Source organism: Saccostrea echinata, unplaced genomic scaffold (assembly GCF_033153115.1).
Source record: "Saccostrea echinata isolate AGI-Se365-2 ecotype Australia unplaced genomic scaffold, CSIRO_AGI_Sech_v1 ptg000054l, whole genome shotgun sequence".
Classification (NCBI taxonomy): Eukaryota; Metazoa; Mollusca; class Bivalvia; order Ostreida; family Ostreidae; genus Saccostrea; species Saccostrea echinata.
In genome coordinates, this window is record NW_026889803.1 from 54,527,619 (window position 1) to 54,552,092 (window position 24,474).

Sequence of the window (24,474 nt, forward strand, 5' to 3'; positions counted from 1 at the left end):
GGAAAACCGACCGGTTGAAAACCTCGGCCTTTAAGAATAAGCGTGTTTCAACAAATTGTATATACACAGGGACCTACATACTAGTATATATACATGTAGGTCCCTGATATACACAATTACTTTATGCGATGATTTACGAATATTTACTTTAAAAATATTAGAAAGATAATTATGCAAACAATGTTTTTTTGATCAAATAAGACCTAATTAATCAGGTTATCTTCACACTATCGTCTTATTTTGCTTGATCTAAAATTGTAATTATCAGAAGGGGTACATTTTTCAGTCCTAGGACTAGGAATCATTGATTTTATTATCATTGCCGAATTTGCAATATAAGTAGAAAAGTCAGTTTTATTTTGACTGCTTGACTTTCAGTCTAATTTGGATTAAATGAAAAGGGTTTAACTTTATGAGCATTATTGTGCATCGGCCCAATCAATTTATTACCTTCACCGTCATCGTCAATGAAATCCTGTGCACCCCTAGATTCCTTACTTGGTTCAGCCTCTTTTTGTGAATTGTGGAGTGCGGATTCACTGATGCATGCTGTAGTAAATATAAACACTACCACCGCGTGCTCTGATGTAAGTAAAAGTGCGGTGGCCTCATGACAACCCCGGAGAGACAGCGATTGAGGGAGGATAGAACGAGGGCAAAAAACTGGAAAAGATGGGGACCCTACCTCTCGGAGCGACAGTGGGGGACCGTTAGGGAGGATTATTCTCAAGATGGAAACTGGTAAGACAAGCGATATCCAAAAAACAATAATTACTCTGATCTGAAACGTCTATCTAGTATACGTAAAATCATGTTTAATAAAATGTATATTTTTCGTGAAAATAAGTAACGTTTTTAATGCATGTTGCAGAAGTATGCATGCGTGTTGATTTGCTTCTCTGAGTTTATACAGTGGACGCTTATTATTGTTGCAAAAACGCGAAATTCTGACCTACATAGATCTATCAACGAACTGTACAATATTTCTCTAGACATGGCATGTTAAATTAAGGTCATTATCCTGCAAAAGAACAGTTGTTTTTTATTAATGCAAATTATTTCAAAACAAACCCAAGTTTTATAAATCCCGTGTCTTATTTAATTACTAAAACTAAAATATTCGATCTGCATCACTCATTCAGTTAAGTTGTCTATTTTCCTAACAAAATAAAATTATGTTTCACATTTACTTAGATCTTGCAGTGTGTTATGTTTTTTGTTGGTTTGATCGTATGCTCTTTTTTCGGGGGGGGGGGGGGGGTGAAAGTATGTAAGACAAATGAAACTTTCTTCTCCATTGAATATGTAGGTCACCATGTTCTTAAAATTTCCTTAAGTACTCTTAATTTTGCAATAGGATTATTGACCTTTTCATGACATATTCATGAACATTGTTAAATTGGAGGGACTTTTAACCCTTTTATAAACTGACCCAAGAAAGCAATACAGTGTCAATATTGTATTTAGAATTAATATCTTCTAAGTCATACATTTTTTAGAGTTACCCCTTCCCTCTTGCATCCTATTATAAAGCAAGATTGTACACAGAAATAATAGAAGAAATATATTTTTTAAATAATTTTCCCTATGTTCAAAGTTACAGTTGCTTTTGATTGGTAGGTAGGAAAAAAATGAAGACAGTGCACAGGGAATGAGGAAATTTATTTTTATTTATTTTATGTTTAAATCTACATTGTGACTGGAGCTGGTTAGATAATTTCCAAGTGACTGGGACATAAAAAGTAATTTCTAATATTTATGTATCATTACAGCTTATCAAGTAAATGACAAGGACAGTTAGTGCTTGCATTAAAAAAAATGGGTCTCATTTATCAACATTACATCTCTAGGTTTACCATCAGAATTTAAGGAAGGGACATCTTGTTTACAAAGTATGTTCCAAGATTCAAGATTTTATGTTGTTACAATATGTGAAGTTACATAACTACTGATGGTGCATATCTTCTTATTTATCAGTACTAATTCACTCCTCAATCATGAGACATCAGTTCTAAATGTCAACAACATTACAACATCAAAGCCATTTACTTCTACTGAGGTGTTAGGTGAATGGTGGGTAGAATCTTAGGTATCCGTCTATTACAGCTCTTAACACATTTATAAGATTTTACTAGGATAAATGGTATTAGTGCCAGTTATATTGTTCTCTGCACAGAGAGAGAAAGAGAGAGGGAGAGAGAGAGAGTAAATGCAGTTTCCAGGAAATGCTGTGCATTGATCAGTGACAGGAAGTAGATAATTGTCTTTAAGATCTCTAAGTTAGGACGTCCTTCCTTGTTTTACATTGATCTCGTGTACATATACAGATCCTATATACACTTACTATATCATGTACTTGATGATCCTTGTGTTTAACATAAAAAGTAGTGATTCACATGTAATGTGGATGGTTGAATTGAAAGGAGGCACATAGTTTTATATATTATATATTGTAAATTATGAATAATCATGAAGATGATCCTTAACAGGAACTTTCATTGCATGACAAGTTTCTATAAGAACACCCCATTTTCAGCAAAATGATATATAATATTTTTCACATGACACAGTCTGAATAGTGACTTGTACCTGATACTTGTACGAATGAAACTTGTGAAAGGTGTACGCCTTCAAAGCTATCTGTAATATATTAAAACCTTACAGAGATAAACTTCAAATTTAGAATTTAAAAGTGATGAAAAATTACTACAATATTTTAAAGTCCCATATTAGAAATATTAATATAGAATCTAAGGCCAAGAAATTAAAGTTCCTAAATTTGTGTATATATATATATATATATATATATATATATATATATATATATATATATATATATATATATATATATATATAATTTTTTTATATTTTTATATATATAGATCTTTCTCTGGAATATTGTGCTTGTATATAGGTTTGGTTTGAGTGATGCTAATTACTTTGAGCTGTTGCTGAAATCAGAAGTTATATTGATTCAGATACAAGTACAATGTATCCTCTCATCTCTGGCAACAATCTATTATTTTTTGTATTCATCCCTTCAACAGCTGTTCAGGACAAGAATTCTATAAATAGCTGTCTGGTCAGTAGTTGTAGTGATGATCCAAACACACTGAAAGGGGAATAACTCTGTACATTAAAAAGAGAGAGAGAAAGATTAAATTAAGATATATTACTTAATTCAAAATAGGTTATAAGAACACAAAACTAGGAGATCATGTATACTGATATTCTGAATATGGTCTAATTCTTCAGCTGGAATTATTTCCCTCATGACCATGCAAGGTCCCGGGCCTATCGCTGGGGGGAGGATGGCCTTCTGGGAATGTGTGACAGACAGGGGCGACTTTGTATGGCCCTGGCCCTCTGGAACACGAAGGACCCCATCCTAAAGGAGAGGTTGTATGGACTCACAGGACACCAGGTATATTTAAGGTGGAAGAGGAGTATTGAACAATGTGGCTTGAGTATGGATTGCAATATATAAGTGTTTACTGTGTACATGTCTGATTTAAAAAAAAAATCAAATTATTACTGTCTACTGCTTTGTATAAATCAAGTTTCATCTCTTTCATAAAATGAAGTTGAAAATAAATAAAATAATTATTCAGAATAATGTCTTTAATACATGTACCGGTGTATCACTATTTCTGTTTGATTTGTTACTTACCAGGGGAACCATGGTGAGGATGTTAAGGAATTGTACTATTATTTGGACAGTACCCCCACCCACTCCTACATGAAAGCGCTGTATAAATATCCCCACCAGGAATACCCCTACAGCAAACTGGAACATGAAAACCAAGTACGAGGCTTCCTAATGCCAGAGTATGAAATTCTGGACACAGGTAAGTGGACCACACATAATTACCGGGTCCCAGGTCATTAGGGCTTAAAAATAAATATACAGTCAAACCTCATTATCTGAAACTTGATGGGATCAAGAAAAAATTTTTTTTAGAGATATCCAAGGGTTTGAGATACTGAGGGTGATTTAAATAAACATTATTTGGGACTTTCAGCTCACTTCAACAAATCCTTGGTGTCTGAGATGTCGGAGTTCAAGATACCAAAGGTTAACTGCATCTGTTTTGTGTAATCCTACTGTTCTTCTTAATATAATCTTGGTTGAAATGATTTGTTTTTAACAAAAACTGTTAAATTTGGAAAAAAAAACTTTGTCCATTGTGAGACTGGCATTGGGTGTTTTTATATCATCATATCAAAGCAAAATCATATTTTGGTGGTGAATATGAATGATGTGTAACACAATTTGCTGAAACATTAAAGATATATAAACATATGCTTAACAGGTGTATTTGACCAGGGTTATTTTGATGTGATGGCTGAGTACTGTAAACACAGCCCCAATGATATCCTGGCGAAGTATACCGTCTCCAACAGAGGCACAGAACAAGCCACGGTTCATGTACTTCCAACCTTATGGTTCAGAAATGTCTGGTCATGGGGCAAAGATGCATATGTAAGTAAATGCTCAGAATTTTAATTTATAACAGAAAAACATATAAATGTAAGAACTAGATTGTATCTTAGAAAAAGGACCTACAGCACATTGTGCATGTGGCTTGAATATGTGTTATGTTCTGTCTTCAAAATGCTTTATGGATTTATTTAAATGATAGAACTGCATTGCAGAAATCTAGGCAAAAACCAAAGAAAGTGTAGAAAACTGCAAATTTCAAAATGATGGAATTTGGAAGTTTTTAACTGAGCCATGTAATAGGGTATGAATCAGACCAAAGCTGATATTTGAGATCACTAGACTTTGTCTGTTGATGCACCTTGGATCCTACAGTAACTTTGAATTTTTTTTATAATTTATTAATACATGTATATCCTTCAAGGACCTTGATTGAGCGTTTTGTTAAATTTGCTCATAATATTTATCATAAGATGTTAAAAATGAATTTTTTTTATACTTCAGTGTTGTGTGAGTCCAAAGCCCCATCTAAGTCAAGTGTCCAGCACCAAGGTGAAATGTGACCATCCAACTTTAGGTTTGTCCTTGAATGACTTTACATTGTAACTGTAAAGCAGTTAAACATAACAGATCATCCTGTTACTTACTTACTTGTCTCCCCTTTTTAGGGGAGGATCAAAGTCACCACATAGACCCTACAGCGGACCAGACCACACCCCCAGCTGCTTTCTGTGGTGGGTTAAACATCTTGATATCTCTTGCTGGACAGAAATTACAAATTTGATTAAAGAAAAATATAAATGCTTCTGTTTCAAGAGTCATTGTTAACATATTTACTTTAGCGGTAATCTTATTTTAATGTCTTTCGAGCTGCTCCATGTCCACTAATTTATGAACATGCATTTAAATACGTTTTAAACTAAAACTTGTAGTTTACAAGACTCAAGTGCACCAATTTACGATTGTACTAATGATGATTAATCAGTTCAAGAGGAGGATTGTGCTATATTTTGAGTATGCTATTTATGTATGTTTACAGTATTTGATTAATTACACATTGAATTGATAATTGAATTTTTGTTTTTGATCAGGGTCATTTTTCTGGGAGGTGGATATGGATCAGAACAACAAAGAACCAGAACTTTTGTTTACAGAGAATGACACAAATTTCAAACGTTTGTTTAATATGGAAGGTGGTGGATATGCTAAGGATGCCTTCCATGACTATGTTGTCAAAGGTATTGTCTTTCTAGGGTAAAGCTTAATAACTAATGTTGAGGGATCTAACAGTATATGAAACATGATATCAGAACTTGAAAACCAAGATGTTCAGTGTATCATGCAATTCTTAAATTAAATGATGGAAAAAGAACCCAGACAATTATTCAAAAGAGTGCATATGTAATTAAACGGAACTTTTTTTGTGTATTGATTTCTGAAGAAAAAAAATGTATACCTATCCAAATGTCATGTAGTTTAATTTTAAAATTATTTGAAAGGACAGAAATCAGCTGTAAACCCTTCATATTGTGGTACAAAATGTGCTGCTCACTATGTCCTGACCCTTGACCCCGGGGAAGAGTTCACCATCAAAGTGAGGCTGTACTATGAATTAGAGACTCCCAAGCATGGAGTCTTTGGACCAGATTTTGATGAAACCTTCCAGGATAGGCAGAGGGAGGCAGATATCTTTTATGAAGAGGTTTGTAATACATAAATAGTTATATATTTTAAACTCATTATAGTTGCAATGTATTGAATTTTGATTGAAACCTTCCCACAAATTAACTACTGGCATAAAGCTTACTTTGATGGTCAATCTGACATGTATTTTACAAATATAAGTCTTAGCTTCAGTGTGAACAAACCTAGTATGTGTCAGGTAGGTTTGTTCACAAGCAAGCAGATAAATCAGGTGATGGAGCACCTGTCGACTTAAGAGTACACATGGATTCAAATCGAGGTTTGGTCTTTCACATTCCTTCCTATTACATTTGGAAGATATTTAACAAACAAAAAACAAAAAAAAGTTGATGCTTGGATTGATACATAATTTTTGACTGATTTTGAATGGAAATGACATAAATACGGTAATAGATTCCTAAAATGTAAATTGTAGGATTCAAATATGCAACATTGTGTCATTTTCTATATAAATCTATACAAATATTTGCACACATTTATGACATTATTACAAAATCTTACAAAATTTTTACAATTACTCTGGCAAACATTATTCGTCATCTTTATAAATATAAATCTAATAGATACATTGCTGATTTCTGAAAAAAAGTATATTTTTGTTATTTATCCTTAAGGGAAAAAGATAATTGGCAGGTTCCATTGTAGGAGGCCAGAAAAGACCTGAATTCAATAATTTATCAGAAATACAAATATCCACACAGATTCTGCATGTCTCTTTATGCACAAGATAATTAAGATCGCTCAAAGTCTGGAATGTTTTGGAAAATGTATTTAACTATTGAAAAAATTTTTAAATTTCTTTTGGTTGCCAGAAAATTCCTATGAAGGACAAACAACAGAGACAGGTGTCCCGGCAGGCTTATGCTGGACTTCTATGGAGTAAACAGTTCTATTACTATGTCATAGAAGAATGGCTAAAGGGAGACAACAACCAACCAAAACCTCCTGCCTCCAGGCTCAGGGGACGTAACTTTGAATGGATGCACCTTTTTAATATGGATGTCATCTCAGTGCCTGACAAATGGGAATATCCCTGGGTATATCAGTAATGTTACCATGATAGTTGTAATAGTTTCTTTTACCTCTTGAAAGCAATTTTGCCTCTCTAAATTTCTAACAGTTTTATGTCACAAGGTAAATTCATATCACTGGAAAGAAAATGTTAAGGTCTGTCTTTAGTTTGAAAGTTTAGGTCACTGGTAAAGTTAACTTGTTGGAAAGTGCATGAAAGAAATTTCAATGTTTGTTGGTTTACTTAAGTATGCCTCATGGGACCTGGCTTTCCATATGATTCCAATGGCAGATATTGATGTTCAGTTTGCCAAGGATCAGCTACCTCTTTCTCAGGGAATGGTATATGCATCCTAATGGACAGGTGAAAGTAGAATTTATGCTCTTTTTTTATGTTATGAAACAATTAATACAAGATTTTTCTATGTGTATGGAATCTATTTAAAGTTAACATATTTAGGACATAAATATCTGAAACATAAATCTTTGCTAATTTTCAGATACCAGCGTATGAATTCAGTTTTCAAGATGTAAATCCACCAGTTCATGCTTATGCTGTTTTAAGAGTCTACAAAGCCTCGGGTCCAAAGAACAAGCGAGACCTTGGCTTTCTGGCAAGATGTTTCCACAAACTCATCATGAATTTCACATGGTAAAGTTGTTTCTTATCTTGAAAATATATGTTGAACTTCAATATCTAGAACACTGATATCTCGAATACCACAGATACGTAGAAGTGATTTGAAAGTCCCAACTGCTTATCTCTTAAGTATTTTATCCTGGCCCGTCCAGTTCAAGATATCAAGGTTTGACTGTATATATTTATATACATGTACATGTATAATATATATATATATATATATATATATATATATATATATATATATATATATATATATATATATATATATATATATATATATTGTTAGTGTGTTTTAGGATGTTATTCCTACTTTTTTTTTTAATTTCAGGTGGATAAACAGAAAGGATTTGGAGGGGCGGAACATTTTTACCGGCGGTTTTCTTGGGTTAGATAACATTGGGATTTTTGACCGCTCTAAACCATTGCCAACAGGTATCTGCATCCCAGAAAATATTTTGTAGTTTAGACCTACATGCATACATATTTGTTTTGAACACAATATTTAGGGCCCTGCATGAAAAGTCTCCCCAGCTATCTTTCTGTGATGCAATAACTCCAATAATTTTCAATGAAACACTGTCAGCTTTTGTACAGAAGTACATTGTATTTTATTATAAGAGCAAGACACCTAGATATTGGGGTAATATCACTTTGTGTCTATGTGTTTTTCTGAATGTACATCCATGACACTTATGGTATGCTTTCAAATTTTGTACTGAAGTACTTTACGTATAAGAGCCAGGCATCTATTGGTTTTGGGGTTATATCACTTTGTCTGTATGCATGAATGTAAATCCACTATAACAGAATAACTGTTTTCATCATAACTATTTCAAACCTAATACAGAAAGATATGAAGGTAAGAGGAATACATCTGTTAATTTTGTGGTGGTCCATTTGTCTATCTGTGCATCTGTCCATCAACACTTTAATTGTGATGCTATAATTCAGCTAGTTTCACTGTAATGTTTTCAAATTTTGTGCATCAATACTTTACAGTGAGAGAAAGTTGTCACTTACCTTGGACAGCCCTCTGCTCTCTGACTTTGTCAGTTTTCTAGTTATTTTTGTATACATGCATGTATAGCTTTCATTTTCCCTGAAAAAAATTATTACTGGGCAAATTCAAGCAATATGATCAAGATATTAACATAATTTTGAAGTATTGTACTTCATTTTCACTTTTGGCACCTTCTTATTCAATATCATATAAGAACTGTTAATTTGACACACTGTAGGTGGTTACCTCATCCAGGCAGATGCCACGGCTTGGATGGCATTCTTCTGCTCCATCATGCTGGAGATTTCTCTCACACTCGCGAGGAGGGACTGTATCTACGAAGACATGGCTAGCAAGTTCTTTGAGCATTTTGTAGCCATTGCTGATGCTATCAATCAGAAAGATGAAATTGGTGAGACTTTGTATCCATGGGGTAAAATGAGGCTTAGCAATTTTTTTTATGTCTTCCTAGGTCTTGAATTCCCAAAAATTATTCAATTGTTTAGATCTTCTTTTTTTTTTAATCTTAAATTGATCATTCAAGTAAATCTATTGAAAACTTTAAAAATGTTCACTTTGTTACAGTGTCAAATGAATATTCTATATGGTTTTAATTCTATGTATTTGTTAAATCAGATAACACTGAAATATTTTGTTCCCAAGGTTTATGGAATGAGGAAGATGGGTTTTACTATGACCACATCCGAGTTAATGGCAAGAAAACAATGCCTCTGAAGATTCTGTCCATGGTGGGGCTTGTGCCACTGTTCTCCTGTATGGTGCTGAAATATGAGGTGCTCAACAGACATCCTGGATTTCACAAGAGAACTAAATGGTTTCTGAATAATCGTAAAGATCTGGCACAACATGTAAGGACAAACACATTGCTATTACTGTAACATGCATTTCTAGTCAAAGAAAGATGTGGTGTTTATCATCTAATTTTAATATCTGCATTAAAAAAAGTACTTTGCTGATGGAAATATTCTCTTTTTTGAAGAGGCACACTCTTTCAAAAGTTTAATGAGGGAAAATGAATCACTGCTTAAAACTCACCAAGAGAATATAACAAAAATATGTCAAATTGGCTTTTGGTTCAGAGTAACTCTAATCAGAGAAATTTGATAATGAATTGATTTTGGTTATGGAGAAGCCCTTTACAAATATAAATTCTTTCAGGTAAACAAAAATCAGCTGAAAAGGGGATTTAACATTTAGTAGATGAATTATATAATGCCAGTAATGTGGACAGAGAAACAGATTGTTCCCTGTGTTGTAGATATCCTTTATGTGTGAAAATCCAGATGAGAATGAACAGACCTTACTGTTGTCGTTAGTCAAGAAAGAGCAGCTAAAGCGTGTGTTAGCTCATGTACTGGATGAGAACAAATTTCTATCACCTTATGGTATCAGGTCCCTATCAAAGGTACTTCTAAAAATTTAGAATAAATTTATCAATATTAAGCAGTCTAGAGTATTTCATGATTTAATATTTTTATTTGCAGCATCATAGAAAAGAACCATTTATTCTTGAATGTGGGGGACATGAGTACAGTGTTAAATATGAACCAGGAGAGTCTGAGAGCAACATGTTTGGTGGAAACAGTAATTGGAGAGGACCCATCTGGTTACCAAGTAAGAATTGTCCCTTCATTGTTATTGGTTCTCAAGTAAGACTCTCTCCATTAATTCTAATTGGTAATCATGTTAGACTTACCTGTACTTATTGATTTTAACTTGTTACCAACCAAGACTTGTAACTTCTAACTGGTTACCAATACATGTTTGTCTTTCTCACTTAATTCCCATTAATTCTGACTTGTTACAAAGTAAGACTTACTCATTAGACATTACTAACTTGAATTGGACTGATAATTCAAGGTGACTGAAGGTTATTCAGCCCTGTTTTGTAGGCACCCTCAGAGATCAGTTTGTTTGTCCATCCTTCTGCCCTTTTTGAGCATATAGCCCTGACTTGTACAGTGTACTTCACCCATGTAATACCAATGGACAAAGTGTATGCAGTGACCTTTATGCAAGATTTTGAATAAAAGGTCAAGGTTCAGGGATTAATATCTGTTACCTGAGGGTCTGGTATAAGGACTCTGTCCAAATGAAAATCTTCCTTTTTTCCCAAAATTAAGGGAAAAAAATTCCCAAATGACAAAAAGTTTCAATTTTTCAGTGCTTTTTATGAATTTTGAGATTACATAAAGATGTTCATAGAGGATAAGCCTACAATTTCTCATTGTTTTACAGTAAAGCATAATATATTATCAATATTTTTAAATTCTGCCTCTTTTTCATTTCAAATTTCCCAGTCAAAAGGACACAGGACCCCGTACCAAAAAGAGCCAATTAATCACTGCGGTCAAAACAGGTCCATGTAAAATCCTGGTCCAGAGAATATTTTTCTCTCCCCTTTGGCCTAAAATTCCTTTGCTGAAACCAGCTATCTTTTAAAAATTGGAGTTTATCTCTACTTATTGTTGATGTTTTGTCTCAAATATATGTTTGCTGAAAGTAAATACATGTATTCTCAGATTTTAGAATGTTACTCAGAATTATTTTAATGTCCATCTTTTATCATTACATATTAACAGAGTGAAAGTGGGTTTTTTTTCTTCAGTGAACTATCTTCTGATTGAAAATCTAAGAAGATATGATTACTTCTTTGGAGAATCCTTTAAGGTAGAATGCCCCACAGGATCAGGGAAGTTGATGCGATTAACAGATGTAGCTCATGAACTTTCTGTACGGCTGTCACGACTGTTTTATCCTGATCCTAGAGGAGTCAGACCCTGCCATGGTTTGTATTAATTCTCTGGATTTGTCTTTTTCTAATCGTGCTTATGTCAGTGAGCTCAGATTCCACCCTGAAAATTCAAATCACTGCAAGTTTACAAATTTCCACTACTGCTATTAACAGATCATTGTCTCCTTTTCAGGTGATGAGGAGAGATATGCTAAGGATCCCCATTTCAAGGACTTGATTTTGTATTACGAATATTTCCATGGTGATACAGGAAGGGGATGTGGTGCCAGGTAATTAATATACAAAACCCTAAATTTCTATGTAGATATTACAGTAAAACAAAGAACTTACTTTTAAAAAGTCACATACCAAAAATCAGCTCAATATCTGCAAGTGTTTAGAAAAAAATTGCGGAAAACCCTTAAAAATTAAAAAAGCTGTAATTCTGTCAAAAAAAGTCATTGAAGCAAACTTGATTTGTAACTCATCAAGATACACTCAAATACCAAAAATCAGCTCAGTATCTGCAAGCATTGAGAAAAAAGTGCGGAAAACCAAGTGGGACAGACCGACAGAGGGACAGAGAGACAGCTAGATTGACAGACAGATGTGGAGGAAACCTATAGTCCCCTCCGGTTTCACTGGCAGGGGACTAATAAATTTACACTTACAGCAAAGTGATTTTCATTCCCTATAGTTTCAAAATGTTTTACACACTTACTGGATGTAGCAAATCATATTTTTTTACACGTTTGTCCCTGACGATTTTCTATGAGCGGTTTTACTGTAATAGGAATCTAAACTGTGTACACGTTTACTTGATTTTTTCAGTCATCAAACTGGCTGGACAGCTCTCATCGCAAACCTTCAGAGATATGTAGCAATTCGGGAGAGGTGGGTGAGCGCATTACAGTTAGCACAGCTGCGAAAAATCTCCAATGCAGGAATTCCATTGGACATTGATATCATGCTAGACCTCAGCTCAGACAGTGAAATGTCTTCATGAAGTCTTCAGCTCAGAAAAGGAGGTCTCCATAATGCTTTAGCATCAGTTTAATTACCAAAATGTCTCCGTATGGTTTTAATTTCACATTAAATAGTGAGATGTCTATAGACCATGTGGAAACATCAACTGAGACATTGAGATGTCCTAGGTTTTTCTGATCTTAGTTTTGAGGGGAATCTCCTCAAGTTTTAATTTACATGTATATATCAGAGGCATCTCGTTCTAAGATTGAGATGTTTTCTCAGAGATTGAGATGTTTTCTCTGAGATCGAGATGTTTACTCCTCTTATTTATAGGAGTGAGTGTCATTTATACCTCATGTACTTGTGACCTCAGATTATATTTGAAGTTGTTTTGAATTGAAAAATATTTTTGATATACCTTGATGAAGCTTTAAATGCTTTTATTAGTATGATGGATTTTATTACGAAAGGTATGAACCAGTTTTTGGCAGAATCTTAATTGGCAGCTCCTTATTAGATCACCTAAGTCTTTCAGGTGACCTATTGCTATCAGTTTCCATCTGTCATCATCTAGTCATGCATCAGTTGTAACTTTTAAATATTTTCACCTTTTTTCACTGGAACCACTGAACAAATTTTAACCAATTTTGGTATAGCTGTTATGGGTATATAAAGGGGAGCAAAAACTGTCAATTTCGTAGTACAGTGGCTCCCGTTTTATCCAATAGTCAAGTTGTCAGTCTAATTTTATCCGAATAGCCGATTATTAGAATAGCCGATTGCTCCATACCGAGTCCAAAGATAGATGTATAGAGCTACAGGTATTGATAATGCATCGTAGCAAATTTCAAACTTGCACTTTCGTTTTCGTTTGATTAGTTTACTTAGTGACTTTCCTACATTAAATTATTTCACTTACTTGTGAATTTAATATGATAACATTTTTCAAATAAATTGATGGATAAAATATATTCTTTGATAGTTATTGCCATCTGTATTCAGCACATGTTTACATTCCCTCTTCGATGGTCGCCATTTTGAAAACGGAAGTAGACTAAATGCTTGACTAATAACTGTAAACTATTTTTCCCTGGATAGATTGTAAATTAAAAATAAACAAAAATTTTAAATAAATGAACAATTTCGTTATTATTCCTTTAATAAGGTTACATACTTTATACTGTTTGTGACAATTCTCTGGTCAATGAGTTTACCAATCTCGTACTTGTCTGCCATGTAAAGAAAGATGGTATGGATTTTGCATGTTTATTTATAGTACGGGACGTTTGTGATTTTAACCATAAATTTTGCACTTAAAAGTGAACAAATATTTAGCCATATGACCAAGTTAAACGATTGAATAGGCTTATTTCATTATCCAAACAAATTGTCATACACAAGCTAATCAGTTCAATAATTAAAATTTCAAGCCGAAAAAATTGCAAATAATTGTCATAATTAACAAGTACATCATTGATTAACATTAAAAACCCAAGCTGATCACCACAATTGTAAACAAAACATATCTATCTACTATGCCCACTATTAACACAGGTAAGGTGCCTGTGTGCGTCCAGCCGTAACTAATCCCCTCATTGTGTACTCAAGCTATGCAGTCAAGGTGAGAGGTGTCAGACTGTGTAAACAAAGGCTTCACATACGAAGTTGGAGGTGTGAACAAGGTGCTGATTATCAAAAAACACTATGATAGTCCCAAATTTTTGTATCAGATAAAACGAAAATCCAATATTTTCTCATCAGAATATCAGGTGAAATTATTAATAAATATATAAAAAATGGTTTTGTGCTCTGATGTTATATTGAAATAGCCGAAATATTCGTTAAACCGCTATCCGATAAAATGGAAGCCACTGTATCTGCCTCCCTGGGGCCTGTGGGGTGGGGTCAAAACAATCAAAATTCATGAGATCTTCAAAAATCTTCTTCACTCCTAAACATTTAGCAGTCAAATCTTTGGCATGATTATAATAAGCAATTAGACCTCTGGTCAACTGGTTTAAGGTTCAGGCTTACTGTAAACCAAGTTATACTCTCAAGCGAGAAGTATCCATGAGTTTTGCAACTTTCTTTCATTCATGAATATTTCTCCTCATGAACCAATTCTTCACCTATGTATTTATGTAGAATGTTGCCTCAGTCTCGAACATAAGACAAAATAGTCATGGATGGATTCCATACTAAAGTATTGCGAATAAAAAGATGTCACGAATAATAGTTGGTTTACAGTAGTTGGTCATATATTGATAATGCATAATATTTTATTCTTTACTACACTATAACTCTTTGCAGTCTATATAATGAGATACTCAGGTTAGCTATTGTTAACTTTTTTTTAAACTGTCAAATTATGCATGTACTTTTAAAATGTATACCGGTAGGAAAAATCTTCCCAAAAACACAATGTTCTTTATTGTCAGATTATTATGAAAATGTTTTCACGTAGTTTACATTCAAATTTGTCTAAATTGTTGTCCTTTGAACGGCAGTGACTTTCATGGCCCATGTGCATTTGAGCTGATTGTGCAATAGTAGAACAAGTACACCTTTGAAATGAAGCAAAAGAAGCGCTAATTAGTACAGCTGTACTAGTAAATTATTTTATTGATTTTTTTGTGTTAATGTATTTATCAGTGCTAGTAAATTATTTTATTGATTTTTTTGTGTTAGTGTACTTTGAATTTGTATAAATCATATAGATGTACAGTGCAGGGAACTAATTTTGTTACATAAACCAGCATAAGCATTAGTAGCATCAGGATCGAGCTAGCATCAGCATCAGCATTTAAAAAACAGCATTACCAGGATCAGCATCAGCAAGCAAAGGATAAAACCAGCATTGACCTACATAAAATCAGCATTATCCTACTAGCATCAGAAAATCAATGAGTTTTAATTCAGTAAAAAATTAAAAAAAGAAAGAAAGAGTATTGGTTAAAGTTTTCACATTATTGATACATAGTGAGATATTATGATCAAATAATTGTAAAGGGCACTTTTATTGCTTTAAACGACAATGCTGAAATTCATTGTCTACTTCCGGTAGCGTGATGCTACTTCCGGTAGCATTGACCTAATTATAAAACAGCATCAGGATAAGGATAACTAGCATTAAATCAGCAAGCAAAGGAAGCATTCAAATCAGCATCGATGCTGTAACAAAATTAGTTTCCTGCATTGTATTTATATTTCGATAAACACATTTACAATGTAGCTTTCCATTTATCCTATATTTTTCTCAATACCTTTAATTGATATATTTAAATGTTAAGTGGATGAGTGCATGCTTGTTTGTGTATGTGTGTGGGTATCAATGCCATGTGATATTTTATACAATACACTGGAATATTCTTCTTGTACTAAATTATTTAGCCAGACCCCTGTTTTAGCGATGCTTCAATGCAGAATATTTTTACTACCATATTGCTGTGAAAGCATACTCATGATGTTTGATCCCAAAAAGCAATAGAAAGTCTTTTTTTTTTGTATGTTTAAAAAATGTTTAAATATTTGATAGATATTCAGTACTACAGTAAAATGCTCATAGATTGATTCTTGATGTATAAATAAATTTCATTTTGTTTTTAGTTATGACATTAGCTTTTTTTTCTTTTTTTCTTTTTGTTGCCATCTGTTTAGTTTGTTGCTAGAGAATGGACTTTTCCAATTAAAGTTTGCCCATAAGATTTTTTTTTAGATTCTTTATTCTGTGCTCATTCTTCAGTTTTTAGCTCACCTGAGTCGAAGGCTCAAGTGAGTTTTTCTGATCGAAAGAACTATATACGGTAAGGGCGTCTTGCCCCCATAATAGTCAAATTTTGAAAATCTCTTGAAATGAGGAAAAAGTGCATATATTGTATAAAATAATCCAAATTAAGACAATATATTATGAAATTGGAAAAATTAGTTGGCTTTTCTTGTCTCTGTGACGTCACAAACTATTTGGATTTCCGTAATTTTTAAAATAGAGGCCAAAATGCACAGAGTTTGTTCAATTTTGGCTATAGTATTTATAGAGCGCAAGCTTGCTCAGGTACCATATTCACATATTTCATTGATATTATCAATCTACACATTATATCAAAAGATCTAGTCTGAGCAGACCTGCGCTCGATAATTTCCAATCAAAAAACCGACGTAAAATACGCTATTTTCTCTAAAAATCATTGCAATTTGGAATTTACGTCATTTTATTGACTTCATATCTAACTAATGATGTCATAGTTGATAAAAATATTTAATGCTTTGAAGTCTGCAAATATCCACCCGGTTTAGAGCATAATTAAAGATTTCTCCATCAAAGTTTTATTTTGGGGGCAGATACTGGCCACTACAGAATATAGTCCTTTGTCCGTTGTCTGTCATCGTCGTTGTAAACTTTTCACATTTTCATCTTCTTTTCAAGAACCACTGGGCCAATTTCAACCAAACTTACCACAAAGTATCCTTGGGTAAAGGGGATTCAAGTTTGTTCAAATTAAGGGTCATGCCTTCTTCCAAGGGGAGATAATTATGAATTAGTGAAAAATTAATGGCATCATTTAAAAATCTTCTTCTCAAGAACCACTGTGCTTGAAAATATGAAACTTATGTGGAATCATTGTGAGGTAGTGTAGATTTGTTCAAATCATGACCCTTGGGGGTAGGGTAGAGCCACAATGGGCGATCAGAGTTTTACATAGGAATGGATAGGAAAAATCTTTAAAAATGTTCTTTTTCAGAACAGCAAAGCCATGATTTTGTCATATGTATATGCAAGGATCCTCAGGTAGTGTAGATTCAAGTTTGTTCAAATGACCCCCTGGTAGGGTGGTGCCACAATGGGTGATCAAAGTTTTACATAGGAATACATAGGAAAAAATCTTCTCAAGAACAGCAAAGCCATGATTGGTCATATCTATATGCAAGCATCCTCAGGTAGTGTAGATTCAAGTTTTGTTCAAATCATGACCCCCGAGGTTAGGGTGGGGCCACAACAGCTATCAAAGTTTTATATACAGTAGGAATACATAGGGAAAAATCTTTAAAAATCTTGTTCTCAAGAACTGTAAAGCCATGATCAGTCATATTTAGATGGAAGCAGCCTCAGGAAGTGTAGATTCCAATTTGTTCAAATCATGACTCCAGGGGGGTAGGGTGGAGCCACAATAGGGGGATCAATGTGTTACATAGGAATACATAGAAAAAAATCAGTAACAGCCATTTTGTGTCATATTAATTCAAAAACATCCTTAGGAAGTTTAGATTCAAGTAAGTTCAAATCATAACCCCTACACCCACCCCCCCCCCGAAACACTTTTATATTTTAACTTTTCAAGACTGAACTAATTTCTGCTTTTTCCTAGCCAAAGTGCTCGGGTGAGCGATGTGGCCCCCGGGCCTCTTGTTTGTTGTTTCAATAGATTTGCCAACAAAGGATTTGACACTGTAAATATTAGTAATATTCTTCACAAAAGGGTCAAGTCTTATATTCCACCATATTTCAAGTTAATTCACACCTTGCATTTCTTACAAATATTCATCAACTATTGCTTCCAAACTCTTTAATTACAAAAAAGGTCAACAGTGCCTAGATATGAAACATCTGAAACATAATCCTTCTACGTGTTCATGTTCTTCTTCACCCTACAATTGTAGTCCTGCTGGACACGTCATTACTGGTGACGTGAAGATAATTAATGAGGACCTTAAATCACTTGTTTTACATGGCCGTAGGAACGGGGGGGGGGGGGGGGGGGGCAATTATTTTGCCGATAAATAGATTACTATATATAGAAAACGTAGATACTATATGCATGTGCCCCTCAATAAAATCGTCTTATGACCTTTTTTTTTTTTTTTTTTTTTTTGCTTGTCAAAGAATTTTAGGTAGTTGATAGTGCCCCCTCAACTGAAAATGTATAGGTCCCCCCCCCCCCAACTGAAATTGCTTCCTATACGGGCCAAATTTAGGGAACCCTGATCTTTCAACTGGCATCAAATTCCATAAATATGATGAATTCTGTTGAAGATTACGCCAGGCGATAGGCCAAACATGAAAACGAAGACACAACGAAGACACATTGTCTGAATGTATTAAAAGTATCGGATGTTGAAATCTGAAACGAATATTATTTGTAGGCACTCCTCGTGTTAGGAAGTAAATGGAAAATATACATACATGTATATAAAAAATATTTTGATTGTATACGCACAAGTACTCCGAAATTGATATTTGAGTTTCTGATTGACAATATTGTGTAGTGTTGGAGATCAAGTCTTGAAACAATCTGTTGAAATTCCCATGCGCCCCGTTATTAGCAGACCTATTTTTGTATTATAAATTTATACATGAAAAGAAGTCTCTTGCTGTGGCCATATATTCTACATTTAGATTAAATTATGTATCCTGATGTTTTCTTAAACTTGTACCAAATTATGTTGTAATCAAATGAAAATTGTAGCATTTTGTAAGATTTTCTAACAGTCTTCTTTAGTAGAAATATCAACAGTGATAACTAAAACTAAACTAGTCTTACGTAGTAGTTTAGTTTACAACCTACAAGGTTTTATTGAAATCAGACACTGTCCACTGAAATTAAAAATATGTGAGAGCATTGTGTATCTTAGTATATAATTAAACCTGTGGTCCAAGTTTTATTGAAATCAGAACAAGTGTAAGAGGAATAGCGTTTTGAAAGAATTCTACATAAATTTCTGTTTTTAAGAAACCAATGGATGTTAAATTTTATTAAATTCTGACCAAAACTATAAGAGAAAGAATTTCAAATCAATTTTATTTTTAGTATAGTCATGGAAACATCAAGATCACATAAAGCTGAGAAAGAAAATTATGTAGCTTAAGAGTGCTTGTACATTAGATGTTATTGAAATAGGACCAAAAATGTAAAAATAAATAAATAAATTTTTAAAAGAATTTTATAGAAATTTCTATTTTTAGAACGAAAAATGATACATAGAAATATGTCTTATAATACACTATTTATAAATAATAAATCTCTTACTTGCCTGGACAGCCTCTACATTGATTCTAGTGTAACGGTATCAGGTTTTATTGAAAGGGGGCCAAAACTGACAAGGGAATGAAAGAATTTCACAGAAAGTTTAGATTTAGTAATCATAACAACACTGTCGGACCAGTAGACCTTCAATGAAAAAGAGAGAAAAAATGTTTTAAGTTTGATGAAAGTGAACGCTCTCATGTTGCAGAGATTCAGATTAGTTTAACCCTTTCCCTTCGGAGTGTTTTTTTTTTTTCTTTTCTCTTTTTTTCCACAGGAATACTCTTACAATGAAATACATGCTTTATACAAACAATTTTCAGTCAGAGCTAGAAAATCAAATAATTTTAAATGGGTAAAACTAAGTGGGGGTATTATAACGATCTAATTATAGCTTTTTCGATTCGTTTAATACTGTTTCACTGTATCAAGAATTCTTTTTTTATAACTCTCTGACATTGGAAACATCAGTCAGCACAAATATATGGGTAAATTTGCGAAATGCAGAAATCACTGGATAGAATCTCCATTATTGTAATCTATTTGTTTTAAAATATTTTAACTTTCGTTGCTCAAAGGTTCCAAACATTGCAAAACAGCACCTTCATCGAAACAGACATCAAAGTTCGTTATACAGGTAACATGAACAATATGCTTATTTTTAAACAATTTTTTTCTTCAGTTTTTACATTATCTGTACTTAAAGAAATTATTTGGATTCAATGTAAATCAGCAAAATTCTCTCTCAAGCTTGTGATTTGTTCATCTCCAAAGGATACACCATATTAAATCCAAGAGAAGCACAGCCAGCCGCCATCTCTATAAAATCTAGGCTCATATCGGCACCGGTGATGACCATGATGAAAATGGTGAGAGGCTCTCTGTCATCCTGCAGATAAAGCTGGAAGAAAATGAACCCCGCCGTGATTGCCGACGTCAGCTTGAAGAAAGCGAAAAAAGAGTGAAGTTTGCTGTCGGAAATTTCCTCGCTGAGTTTGAAAGACGCCGTCAAGATAAATGCAATAATGATGACGAACGCCAGATAAAAATAGAACACGTATTCCCATGTCGTGTTCGAATAGACGAATCCGGGATTTACCATCACTGCGGCGATTTCTGCAGCGTCAAATCCATACCCGATCCACATCCTAAACATAAAGAAGGTAGGGAACTTTGTTCCCGAGTAAAGTTTCTTCACTATCACTAAAGGAATGTCCATGTTTGAACAATAAAATTTTGGTCTTTTGCTCATGACACTCTGCTTGTGAGTTTTATAAGTCCTCGGATGTCATGTCTCTGTAGTCCCGCCTTACATAGATATTTATAGATACCTACCAGTATTCAGAGGTTATTTCTTCAGTAAAATTTACTTTTTTCAATAAGTGAAGAAGAGAATTTAAGGATTATATTACGTAGACATTTTCTATTTTTAAGGTCGTAAATTTGATATTTTGAACAAAGAAAATTGCAGAGTAAATCTTTCTAAATCCATTGCCTTTGTATCTCTCACATTTTTTCAAACAGCTTCATATAAACAATTTTCACGCAGAGATGACATTATTTAAATGAAAGTTATTGGATTTCTCAGTGAAGTAATGTTAATATTAAATGTTAAGTAACGCAATAATCATAGACATCGACCAAACTCCTAGATATAAATTAAACTTTTTCAAATTTATTGTAATAAGTCAACCATTTTTTAATTTCTTTTTCGGCTAGTGTCCTAATCTGTTGATAAAAACTTAATGGGAAGAAGGAAGGGGATAGGGCTAGGGCTGGTAGACGGTTTAGTATTAGATATCATTTGTCACATTATACCGCAGTATATCACTCGAAATTAAACGTAACTTTGAGTAGGAAAGTCCAGTGCTAGAGGGGGTTATTGATACTCGCTTATGTTCTCGTGATATTCGCATATGTTCTCTCGGTTTTCTAAAATTCACGTTTTTATTTCTTAAAAATAAGAATTAAAGGAGGGGAAAAAAACAAAGTAGAGCTCAAACTTCAAGTGTGCATACTGATATAAAAATTAACTTCAACACAATTGATACATATGCACTCACCATTTTTATTTATGAAATCAGGGGAAATTGAAAGCAAGTGCAAACAAAAGAGAAACATTCAGTGTATCAAAATCTGTTTATGGAAATATATCTGAACGGTTTTAAAAAAGTTTCCCACAATGAAAAAGAATTAACGAATATCTTCATTGCAGGCAGAGGTAGTTAAAATGGTTTATCCATTTCATTGTCTTTGTACAAAACACAATTATAAACCCTGCTCGGGGTGTTCCATATGAGTATTCTTAAGGGAAACAGGTTTTAAAACTAAAATCCTGACTAAAAAACTGTTTATCTGGAAATAAAAGTATCTAGAATAAAAAAAAGGGAAGAAACACAATGATACAATACCACAGGGCATGGAATTTTTAGCATTTCCTTACCAATGCAAGTGACCTTGACCTTAAAAATGAACTGTGAACTCAAATTTAAGGGAGTGGGGGAATTTTCCTCAGTGGCCGGTGCTGTTTATCTATAAATAAACTTGAGAGGGGTGACTCTAAAATATTTGACAAGCAAAATGGGGGAGATATGACTGCTTATCTTGAAAACTGCTGACATTATTGCGGACATTGTGAGCAATTTTTATAATAGGAAGGTATCCCATATTTAGTTTTCATATTATTCGTATGCAATGTTGTTATGTAATGTAACTAATATGAAGACAAACCTAAAACCTTTATTTATATCCACAAATTTTGGTATGTACAACTCAAATCAAAAACTGGCAATTCGCAGTTCTTTTTCTTTTTTTTTTCTTTTTTTTTTTTCTTTCTTTTTTTTTTTTTTTTTTTTTTTCTTTTTTTTTTTTTTGCTAATTCGCATATATTATGAAATAAGAGAAACAACGTTATATGGGTGAACATGTCATTTAATCAAATAAATGACGAAAACAGACAAAATATAAAAACACATACAAATATTTAATTGGCTGGGATATTAAGTCAAGCAAACAATGTTTAACTCTGACTAGATTCAATTAGAGAACATGACGACTAGTCATATAATAGAAATCCCAGCCAAAACAACTTCAAAAAAGCTAACTACAATAACTAACAATAAATCTTACAAATCATAATTGTAAAAAAAAAATAGAGCAAAAAAGGTGTTCCTAAAAAAAAACAAACAAAACAAACAAACAAACAAAAACAAAAATAAAAAAAGAACAAATCAAAGTATTTCTATAAATAGTATTCAAAATTTAATTTACATGTACAAAAACTTCAGGCAGTTTTCTATTTGTATACATTTCTACTTTGAATGTTCTGGATTAATAACTACTTCACAGAATAGACGTCATTCATCCTTGAAATAAAGTTTCTGCGTCTGAATTCACCCAAAGCTTTTACTCGACAAAAGTTGACCAACTCGTTTTTTGTCACGAAACCCAGGCTTTTTGATTCATACCATGTTTCAGTACTCTCATCAACTGGAATAAACCCAAACAGGTTAAAGGTTCGAGTCTCCTTGTGCTTAACTTTCCCCAAGTTAAAATTGAGTTTGTATAGACAGGAGATTGCGTTCATTTCATCTCTATGTTCATTCTTTGCTATTGCGATCATTCCAAAATAAACCTCACCCGAGCTCATTTTTTCTCCAAAGGTGAACTCATAAATGTTCACTCCAAGTTTCTCAGCAAAATGAATTCCGGACAACTGTCTGAGGATGTTTGTGCGAAAGCTACCGAAACTGTCGCCTATTTGTCGCACGAGTAAATCTGTCTGAGACAGCGAGAAACCGCGATATTCTTGTACTTCGCATTTTTCGTTCCAGTGAGAAAAGTACTCTCTTTCCAATGTTCTCTGGAGCGCCCTGGCTTCTTGGGTAGATACTTTAACAGCTGATAATGAATCGTCGATCATAGCTGCAGAATCACAATGTGAGCTATAAAGTCCACACGCACCTGTCGTTACTGTGTGAAAAAACGTCGGATTTTTGTCTGTGTCAACGTGTACACCTAAGTAAAGAAAATGAAAAAAAAAAAAACATAAAAATTTCTTGTATTTGAGAGATACAACAGGAAGAAAGGAGTACACAATAATCTATTAACAGTCGGTAAGTAAAAATACGTAGGAATAAAGTTTTATTTTTTTTTATTTTTCATGAAGAAATTTATACCTTCATTTGTTTTTTCGTGATGTGTCGATACGGATCCCATTTTCATTCATTCACTAAAAATTCAATTGACATAATTCAACATAATTCAAGAAGTTTACAATTAAATGTCATCTGTAATAAAATTTTAAAATGATATTATTGAGGGGAACATCCACAAGTACTTGTTTCTGTTATAGATCTTTGAACCCATAGAATAAAAATATTAAAAATTTTATTATAGAAACAAGTGCCTGTGGGAACATCCCCTGATAAGAGGGATAACTTTTCAAGAAAATAATCTTAAAATTCTATCCGTGTTACAAGGTCTTTAAGGTATAATTTTGGCAGTTTCTCCATGAAATACGAAGATAACGAACAGTGATCAATCTCAAAAGTCCATTGACACAATACAGATTTAGAGCAGAGCAAACATGGACCTCTAAAAAGCATCAGAGGTGGGATCAGGTGCCATGGAGGAGTTAGCATCCCCTGTCGACTGGACACACCCGCCGTGTGCTCATTGTCATGGTTGGACAAACGGAAAAATCCGTAGACAATTCAGTGTTTAAATAATGGCCTAACAATAAGTACAAAAAACCTCAGTCAGCAATTCGACTTAGTGATAGATTGTATTTACTGATAAGGTCATTGTATCGACCATAGAACATGCAAAATGAAGACTTTAAACGAGACTGTTGAAATCCTTGTTTCATCAACTTGTTTGTCAGTAGCTTCCCTCGTTTTAGAAATTGTTCGTACGTGGAGCATGTTCTTG

At 33.5% G+C, this 24,474-nt stretch overlaps 2 protein-coding genes across 2 annotated transcripts; one reads left to right on the forward strand and one right to left on the reverse strand.

Moving 5' to 3' along the window:
- The first annotated feature begins 551 nt into the window (after window positions 1–551).
- Window positions 552–13,220, forward strand: LOC133171616 (uncharacterized). Its single transcript, XM_061306403.1, is given in 20 exon segments — window positions 552–741; window positions 3,256–3,424; window positions 3,674–3,848; window positions 4,314–4,483; window positions 4,946–5,018; window positions 5,110–5,175; window positions 5,533–5,679; window positions 5,941–6,143; window positions 6,958–7,182; window positions 7,406–7,479; window positions 7,481–7,520; window positions 7,657–7,808; window positions 8,128–8,231; window positions 9,038–9,211; window positions 9,463–9,668; window positions 10,079–10,225; window positions 10,305–10,434; window positions 11,429–11,608; window positions 11,748–11,844; window positions 12,386–13,220. Coding segments are annotated over 20 exon segments (2,838 nt in total). The 5' UTR covers window positions 552–610; the 3' UTR covers window positions 12,561–13,220.
- Window positions 13,221–22,860: 9,640 nt separating this feature from the next.
- Window positions 22,861–23,796, reverse strand: LOC133205818 (uncharacterized). Its single transcript, XM_061341703.1, has 2 exons — window positions 23,721–23,796; window positions 22,861–23,559 (listed from the first exon to the last, which is right to left on the reverse strand). Exons 1-2 carry the CDS (start codon window positions 23,764–23,766, stop codon window positions 22,880–22,882), a joined length of 726 nt encoding a protein of 241 aa, XP_061197687.1. The 5' UTR covers window positions 23,767–23,796; the 3' UTR covers window positions 22,861–22,879.
- Window positions 23,797–24,474: the final 678 nt, after the last annotated feature.

Bases quoted from the DNA above. Each gene is read 5' to 3' on its own strand.
- LOC133205818 (XM_061341703.1), bottom strand. From the start codon at position 23,766: ATGAAAATGGGATCCGTATCGACACATCACGAAAAAACAAATGAAG. The intron at 23,560-23,720 runs GTATAAATTTCT...TTCTTTACTTAG, and splicing joins TCACGAAAAAACAAATGAAG to GTGTACACGTTGACACAGAC.